The 9,225-nt window shown below is 40.5% G+C and overlaps 1 protein-coding gene across 3 annotated transcripts in view; it reads left to right on the forward strand.

Annotated features, from left to right (window-relative positions):
- The window catches only part of EPB41L4B (erythrocyte membrane protein band 4.1 like 4B), a 140,559-nt gene extending 139,056 nt beyond the window's left edge, over positions 1-1,503 (forward strand). Inside the window, exon 23 of one of the 3 annotated variants that reach the window (XM_077917669.1) lies at positions 1,155-1,500. In XM_077917669.1, the coding sequence (XP_077773795.1) occupies positions 1,155-1,224 (70 nt within the window). In that variant the 3' untranslated portion in view covers positions 1,225-1,500. Of the gene's footprint in view, positions 1-1,154 lie in introns of all 3 variants that reach the window. The other 2 variants (XM_077917668.1, XM_077917670.1) reach the window with 2 other exon arrangements.
- Positions 1,504-9,225: the final 7,722 nt, after the last annotated feature.

Raw genomic sequence — 9,225 nt, forward strand, 5'->3', positions numbered from 1 at the left:
CAAAAATTAAATTCCAAGAGTCTAATAGGCCATAAAGCGAACTAGAAAGTCCCTCTGCATATAGATTTCCTTCACACTACAGGCACAGTCATAAGGAAGTGGGGCATACTATTGATCAGAAACCAGATCAATCTGTATATTATTGGAAAGGCTTGCAGCACTCAGGCTGCTGCTGGAAGCTCTATGACCTGTCTGCCCCACACTTGGCTACTGGACAGAGATTTCCACCAAGACCCCTTTAATGGGGTACCCCAAGTATGTTGCAGGTTCCACTCAGGGTGATGCACCAGTTCACCCATTTTGCTATGTGACATTTTGCTGTGGGGAAGGCAAAACCTGCAAACGGAGTCCATCTGTTTGCAGGCAAATTGCTTCTCAGCTCCAAATATGGCAACCATTGGTAACCATAGCAAGGTCAGGCAGTACAAGAAAGAAAGACATTGTTAGAACCTACCTGTAAAATAAATATGGTTAGACTTAATACAATTGACATTGACCTAGAAAGGAAAAGATGGTTAAACAAAAGCACTGTAGCCTAACCGGGGGGTGGGTGGGGGGTGGGGGCTCTTCTGCTGACCATGCTGAGGGTCACTGACGTGATCGGCTTTTATTGTCACTGAGGGAGCCAAGTGGGAGCGTCTGACTCATGGCCCACCAGTGATGCTCTGCCTACTAGGGGTCATTTGAACCAAGAGATTTGACAGGCAATCCCATAACGCAATGCAGCCAGCTGGGGGGGGGATTAACATCTGGCCCTGCATGATCTGGCAGCCCAGGGATAGTGTAGGACTGCAAGAAGCTGCAGTTGTCACCCATCCAAAATGGGGGTAAGCAGCGCTTGGAGACCTATGCACAAAGTTCCCACTGAATACAACCCTATTAGTTTATGCTCTAGGCTTACTCTAGCTCAGTAGATCATTAGCGCCCTCAGGGGAAAGAAGCAGCTGGAAGAGATTTGATTGGGTGAGTATTTGTTACTAAACTCACAATGTGAGTCACATTTCTTCTTACGCAGTGGAATATTTTCAGGATGTTTTACTTGATCAAAAAGCAACCTTTCTCTATGGTTGGTGTTACTGGAATGTTAATTATTTTAACAGAAATCTGCAGCATCTTCTGCCCATAACTGCTTTGTGTGTTCATTAATTCCACAGTGCTGAGACTCTAAGGCGGGAACTTGAGCGAGAAAAGTTGATGAAAAGACTGCTGATGACAGAATTATGAAACTTCTCACTTCTGTCTCATTCAGAGAATGGATTGGGGCCTTTTCGTGCCTTCTGTCTGTTTACATTCCTTTGCTTGTGTGTGTGCGTGCGTGCGCAACATAATGCATCATTACAATATGATATATTACAATCCTGGATTAATCAGTTGGCTAAAAGAGTTAATTCAAGGCCTTTTTTGTATATTTGTTACTCTGGCGAGGATCCAAAGAACCATGAAACTAGTGGTTCTATACCCCGTGGAAAAGGGGTTTAGAATTCAGTCTTTTACCTCAGACAGCAGCCCCTCTCTCTTCCGCATGGCAAACAGCGAGTAGTTTCAAGAGCGGTTTGTAAGAGGGAACTCAAATGGATTGGGACCAGAACCTAAGCATCTCTTCAGATCCCAGTCTATGATCTGTCTGTCTTTTATTTCTGCTGAATGTTAGGATTTTTAAAAACTACAAAATTGAGTTGAGGCGAATTTTTGGTAAATCTGGAATGAAGAGGAACACTGAGGAATACACACACACACACACACACACACACACACACACACACACACACAGAGTGTTCTTTTTCTCCTAGATTTCTCCTATATGTATATTGCTTTCTATTAAGAAACAATATTCTGTATATATGTTAATAACTGCACAGGGATAAATATTATGCAGAATATTTTGATAGCGTATACAAAAGGTCATTTTGTAGACCTGAAAATTGCAGCAGTCTGCTGTTGTTCATTTGTTTTGTTTTTTAAACAAATAATGGATGTTTGTTATATAATACTTCTACATGGTGGCAGGGGAAGGGTGGGGAGGAGTTGTGATTCCATCTTACCCTAGGACTGTTAGTCTCCACAGAAAAATAAAAGCTGCTTTTTTAAAATTCCAAACTTCAATATCACACAAGGAGGAAATGCACAAACCCACCTACACTTTCAGGAAATAAAAACCTTGTTAATTCAATTTTATATTAAAATAATACAATTTTCAGTTACTCCAGTTTGCTTCCATTGATCCCCATGTTATCATACCAAATAAAATCGAAAATTAGATTTTTAAGTGAAATGCTAATCTGCAAACTTCTGCATGCAAATTTCAACTTCGATCAATTTATTGTGCATAGCCAAAGGCCTTTACAATGTACAGCAGAGGGCAAGGAAAGGCTTTCCTCTGAAATTACATGACATACCATGGAAAACCACATTTGAAATTCTTACATGCATATAAGTTAAGCATGTATGTATGTAAGTGCTGGTGAATATTAAGGCCTTAAAGATCATACAATATTAAAGGTCAAGTTTCTTAGAAAACTTTGTCTTCCCAATTTTAAGCAGTGCCTAAAAGTGTAGTTCAATTCTGAAACTACCGTTAGTCATCAGTTAGAGAAATTTTTGCTTTATATGTTCTGGTAACTCTGTTTTTCTGTTACAGATATAACACTTTTTCTTGGTTCTCTTAACATCAACAATTATTCTGGTAGTCCAACAAGCACCGGGTTACCCAAACCTTGGTGATAGCCGATAAGTAGAACAGGTTCAGGTCTTTCACACTAGGGTAAGGAATGAAAACTGAATATCTTTTGAAAATCTACTGATGAAGAACTTGTGATAAAAAGAAAATGGCATAAGTGTTGGGAGGGCTTCTGTGATTTATGGTACCTGAATAAATTTCAAAATAGGCACCAATAATGTAAAGCGTCTCCTAAACTCCTGTATGCCTGAACTGCATTAAATAGGTGTTGCCACTTACTATATTAAACTGCTGTATGTCTGAACTCTGTTAAATAGGCATTACTCCTCCGACACAAAGCACACACTAGAGAGGGGGAGTCATTCCATATCAAGTGATCCAACTTCCCCCCCTCATGTCATCCAATTTTCTTAATAATTTGTACGCTTGTTGAATGATCAAAAATAAGTTTAAATCAATTTTTTTAAAGCTTTTTTTATCTCATCCCATTTGTGAGTTATGAGGGTTTGAAATTTCAAAAAATTGACCTTTTTGGCCTACACAAAAACCTTAAAAGCTCAGACCAGCATTGAGATACGTCAAAACTAAAAACACCAATCTCTTTAGAACCTCACGGGCTTTAATATAATATGTCACAAGATGGACTTGCTTTAAAATTTAAATTACAAAATTTTAAATTTTAAAAAGTGATTAAAAATTAATATGATTTAAGAAATTCAAAAAGATTGTATTGATTATTTAATATTTCTAAGATCTACCTGTGAAATTTCATATTGGGACCTCAATGGGATCACACTGGAAAAAATATTTTGTACATACATGTCTACCTTATTGGGACATAATTTTGTTTTATATGAATTTTGTTTTAATGTTCATGAAATGAAGTACTAACAATAATTCTTTCAAAGCAGTAATTCTATCACTCTGCTTTGGAACACATTTTCAAAAGAAAAGCCTGACTAGCATTTCAGATACCTTTTAATTGCATAACTTTCTAAAGAAATGCCTGAAGTAACTGATGTTATAGTTTGAAGTCTTGTTTCTTCTGTTATATTTTACCGCATGAAGACCCATTTATCCCATATAGAACCCAATGAGGCAGACATGTATGTACAAAGCATTTTTTCCAATATGATCCTGTTGAGATCCCAAGTTGAAGTTTTGCAGGTAGATCTTAGAAATATAAAATAATGAAAGCAATCTTTTTAAAAATGGTTAATCATACTAATTTTTAATCACTTTTTAAAATTTTGTAACTTAAATTTAAATTTTAAAGTAAGTCCATCTTGTGATATATCATACTAAAGCCCATGAGGTTCTGAAGAGATTGGTGTCTTTAGTTTTGACGCATCTCAATGCTGGTCTGAGCTTTTAAGGTTTTTGTGTAGTTCAAAATGGTCAATTTTTGAAATTTCAAACCCTCATAAATCACAAACAGGATGAGATAAAAAGCTAAAATTTCAGATTTAAACTTAGTTTTGATCATTCAAGAAGTGTACAAATTATGCAGAAAATTGAATGACATGAGGTAAAAATGTTGGCTCCCTTGATCTGGAATGACCCAGGGGGAAAGGAGCATGCCTAGTGGATAACAGCCACATTTGCCTGGCAGACAAATACCAAGACTGAATGAACATTACAATAGTGACAGCCTTTCTGATAGATGCTAAATATTTGACTTTCCGCCAAAGCACTGTGCTCCTTGTATATAATCACTTTTCTGTCTGAAATTGCAGAACGGAAGTTTTGATAAAACATTATCATTACGCATCTTTTTACACATGCTCTGAAAGAGTTGAACAAGTGACTGGGAAATTTTCTTTTCCAGTCTTTTAGAGACTAGAAACTCCTTATCACCCAAGCAGGCTTAATTCTGCATGCAGTCGAGAGTGTTTTGAGTTACTGGCAGAGGCTCCCATTGATCAAATGTCATATCAGATGCCTCACTCACTGACTGATTGCATACATCACAAGTCACAAAGCTCGTTCTTTGAGAATCACCAAGGAGAACTTGCTTTGGGGCTGGCAAAAGAGTCGTGCCGATGAGCCAGGCGAGACTTGCCCATATGGAATGGACTGCAGTTAGCAGCTCTGGTGGAAGCTATTGCAAATTTGCACTCCCTGAGGCCTCTATAGCAGCCCAAGTTCAGTTTTATCAGGGCTGAATGTAGCCTGTTTGGAAGTACGCTCAGGACTTGGAAATCCATGTTCAGTTTCTTTTTAAAGAATTGCATTTCCACTTGTTTCATTGTGGGAGTCTAGAAATATTGTGGACAGTATTTTCCTGTTAAGTCCTGTTTATTTTCCCTTCCCACAATCTGACTTGTGTTAGCTTGTTTATCTGTGATATCTTGGAGAGTTTCAGGCACATCCAAAGTTTTCTGGGATGGGAATCACAGCACAATCCACCTCCCTTTGCTTCTTTCCCCTCCCACAGGAAGCATATTATATCATAGTCAGATTTTCTATCGTCTGGTGTTTGCCAATATTCTTACCACTATTCAGAGCTACTTGCAGTAGTCCCAAGGCAATGGGTGCACTCTTCTGTAAATCACAGTATCCTATGCCCATGATAGATAATTGAACCCTGATCCATACTTGCATGAGCCATGAGTCATAAGATGCTCATTCAACTAAGAAGGGCTTTTTCATAACTGCTTATCCCAGGCAATGAGATCAATCTATTATTCCAGGGTAGGGGTTTTTGAGGTGGTGGTGTGGGGTGTTTTTTATGTAAATAAAATATTCCCAGTATTTTACTGGCAGACCCTAATGAATTTGCTTAATTGGGGTGCACCTTCTTGAATTGTTTAAAAAGTTGCAACAAGAGAAACAATGTAAAAGGGATTTTCCAATTTTCACTGGGAGCCAAAGGACTGTAATTTTCCCTGTATGGTCTAGCATGGGATCTCATGAAATGAACAGACACTGCCTTTGTAAACCTTGTGCAAAGTTCTAAATCAGCATCAGGATATGCTCCATGTAAGTTTTAAACTTCTTATTCTGGCATTAGGTTTCTGTTTTAAATTTTATGTTAAGAGAAATTGTCCTCCCAGCTACATGTGACCAACAAAGTTAAATGTGCCAGCCAAATATATATTTTTTGTTTTTGGAGGCTCATTTTCATATATTTCTTGCTATTTCCCCTGGTTAACAGAGAGTTTATACTTATACAGTGGAATATTGCTGTTTCCTTTTTTTAAAATGTCCTGATGCTCAAGGAGTTTGCAATAAGTATATTGGGACTGATCTGTTGTTTTGCATGCATGATCAGGCCCTAATGTGTGTTTTTGTAATTTTGAGTGCTGTTAATGAATCCCAGAATGTTGGGAGAAGGGAGACATCTTGGGGGGATTCGGCTGCAGAGCCAGGTAACTTACACCAGCATGGGACCAACTGATCAGCAGCCTGGAACAGAAGCAGCGCGTTATGGCATATGTTAGTGAACCATGCCTTGAGGGAGGCTTTTTGTGGCTGAACTGTTTACCTGTTCCTGTATTCATGCTTGCAATAAAAGAACTGAAAACTAAAGAACAATCTCATAGTGATTTCTTTTCATGTCAGGGATTTCAACCTCACAGCTTCTGGAAGATTGGTCAGTTGCATATTTTGGATGGGGTTGCAGTCCCTTCTGAAAGAATAGGCTCATAGTTGCTTCCGGGTCCATCTTTGTTGCTGGAGGCAGCCTCCGTGACCAGGAGACCTCTTACTAGCCACAGCTGGTAGGCCAGCTATGGGGGTAGTCTGGCCACAGTAGTCAGGCACCTGAATATCATAATGTGCTCTATGTGGGGCTACGTTTGGGCTTAGTCTGGAAGCTCCAGCTGGTGCAAAATGTTGTCGCTAGACAGCTGGTGGGGACAACTTCAGGTTTCAGGTTCTGAATTAACCTAAGATCAATATTTGCTTCATTTTCATGTCTCTTCCCTGATTATAATCTTAACCTGTTTGAAGTTCAGAAATATCCCTTTCTTTTCTCTTGAAGTTACTCTTAAACAATGAACTGTCTGAAGTTAAATCTACACCAGCATTTCCTAAGCAACACGTTTCTGCAATCCATCAAGACACTTGAGTTCAGGTCAGGTTTGAATTTTCCACTTTGATGCTCCAAGGATATTTCTATTATATGTTCATTTTGTCACGTTAGCAAGCAGTATTACCAAATCTATCTTAACCAAGTTCCTTCTTCTTAAATCCCTTAAATGTCTTTCTTAAATCTTCCAGAGAAAGGAATGCAACAGGTGGGAAGCAAGTCTAATCTGATAAGTTTCCCTTCAAAATACATTGCTTCAGTTTTCAAACAACATCCGCCAGAATTGCTGCTCATTGGGTGCCTTGAAGACTAGGCTGAATGAGCTATAAACTATTTCTAAACTTCTAAAAGAGGCTCCTTAAATTCTTTGTTAAAGCTGTGGATGCTAAGCCTCCTCAATGGACCTTGAAAGTGCACATAATGTGTTAGTCATAGGAATTTTTCAAAAACTTATCATTTGCAACAAAAGCCAAATGAGTAATCTTGTAGATTGCATTAAAGGTGACTTGTCTAGTTGATGCCACATATCAGATGGAAGCAAATGTCAAAGCTTCAATTCCTTTGATATTTCACTAGAATAAGAGAGCAGTAATGAATCTTGTGAGGTTTAAAATATCTCATTATATCATGTCAGCAGAGATCCAGGACAGCTGTTGTCAAAGATAATGCGAGAAATAAGATGGGAGAACATCAAACTATAAATATAGTTAAGAACATGAAACATGTTTTGGTATCTAACAACAGCATAATCAAATCCAAAAGGTGACATTTAAAGACATATTTATGAAAATGGCTTTTTCACCCTATGCAAATTGCTGGAGGGCCTGAATCAAATTGGAAGCCCACCTACCCTCCACACTAGGATCCAGGTCAGACCCCCAAAGTCCCTCTACTTAGGGGCAGGGATATGGAGTCTCCTGGGTTGCTCTGACACAAAATGCTCCAAGGAGAAGGGGAACCGCTTTTTAAAAAAGAATGTGGTGTGGTTGGCAATAAAACAATCTGAAACACACAATGTGTACCATGTGCAATGTGTACCAATGTGCAGACCATGGGGTGGGGGGTTATGGAGGCACCCTCTTGACACTGGCAACCAATGTGATACTCCCACTGGTAGACCTACACAACCCCAGCTTTGCCGCTGCTCTCCCCCCACCCCCCAGTGTACCAGCCAGTGTCGAGAGAGGGTCTCTGCCCCAATGCAGCCCCTGCTATGCACTTTGCCCAATGCAATCACTGGTGGTGGTGATTTGGGGGTTTTGTTTTGCAGGGGTCTTTAAACTCCGCAGGGCAAACACAACTGGAGTGTTATCACAGAACATCGTTAAGATATCCTCCCTACAATGCTCTGCTTTCATTCAGAGTGCACTGCAGTAGCCAGATAGTATAAGCACACAGTGCATTTATGACCTGAACTGTGAGTAGGCCAAAAGCTAGTCCACACATGGCACACCTAATCCCTTTTGACTCGGGCTGAGGGCTGCATTGACCTATGGGAAATCTTCTGAAACCTGCGTGTCACAGTGGGTATGACCAAAGTGTAAAAGCGGAAGTGGCCAAGCCTGCCAATTGTATATATTTAGTTGCCTCTATAGGGGCTACCAAAAAGAAACATTTTGGCATCACAGCATCACACTGGGGAAACACATAGCAGAAGTCAATTTTGTTTTTGTTTTTTCAAGAACTTACAACACATATGCCTACTTTTAAAATGGTGAATTGGGAAGAGTGCAAAAAACACTTGAACTTTGAGCTCACCCACACTTCACTTCTTCTGTGCCTTGAAAGCAGGGGGCCAAGAGGTTTTCTACTTGTTGCGTGCTTTCTAGGGACAGGTCTGAGCAGTTAAGCGTTTGCCCTGCCACCTCTTGGGAAACTCACTCTTTACTGGTGAATTGGAGCTAACATCAATTTTATAAAACCGACAGACATTTGCGATAAAGAGGTTTCCCTGGGGGAAAGCAGAAGGGCAAGCAGAAGTGGAGATGAGCCCTGGATCTTGGTTTTCCAAGATTTGCTATTAACTTGGATTTGAAACTGAGGTTTAGGCATGCCCAGGGCTCGTGTGTGTGTTGGTTTTGAGCCCTGCCCTAAGGAGATGTGGTAAGCAAAAGCAAATTGGCCTGCTGGACTTCCGGGTTGGCGCCATCGCCGAATGGCGGACTCCCTCCGAGCTCCGGAGGGAGTCTGCTCGGCAGGGGCTGGGTCCTACCGCGCCGGCGACGCGGGGACCCTTAAAAACCACGGGCACGGAGACCGTGGACATGGGTGACTCGGCTGGCACCGTTAGCGCCCTCCCGACTCGTGAAGGAGCCTTTTTAAAGGCTACGGATCGGGTGCCGGGGAGTGGCGTGGTGCTGTGAGTCCTCTGCTTTCCCTGCCGAGCAAAGCCGCATGCCATCCGGCGGAGAGCGCTGACTTCTTCCATTGAAAATTCGGACTTTTAACAACAACCCGTGAGTAATCCGGAAACCGGGTTTAAAAGGAGAAAATAAAGTAATTCGGATTTGGCACG

Source organism: Podarcis muralis, chromosome 13 (genome assembly GCF_964188315.1).
Source record: "Podarcis muralis chromosome 13, rPodMur119.hap1.1, whole genome shotgun sequence".
In the NCBI taxonomy this organism is placed as follows: Eukaryota; Metazoa; Chordata; class Lepidosauria; order Squamata; family Lacertidae; genus Podarcis; species Podarcis muralis.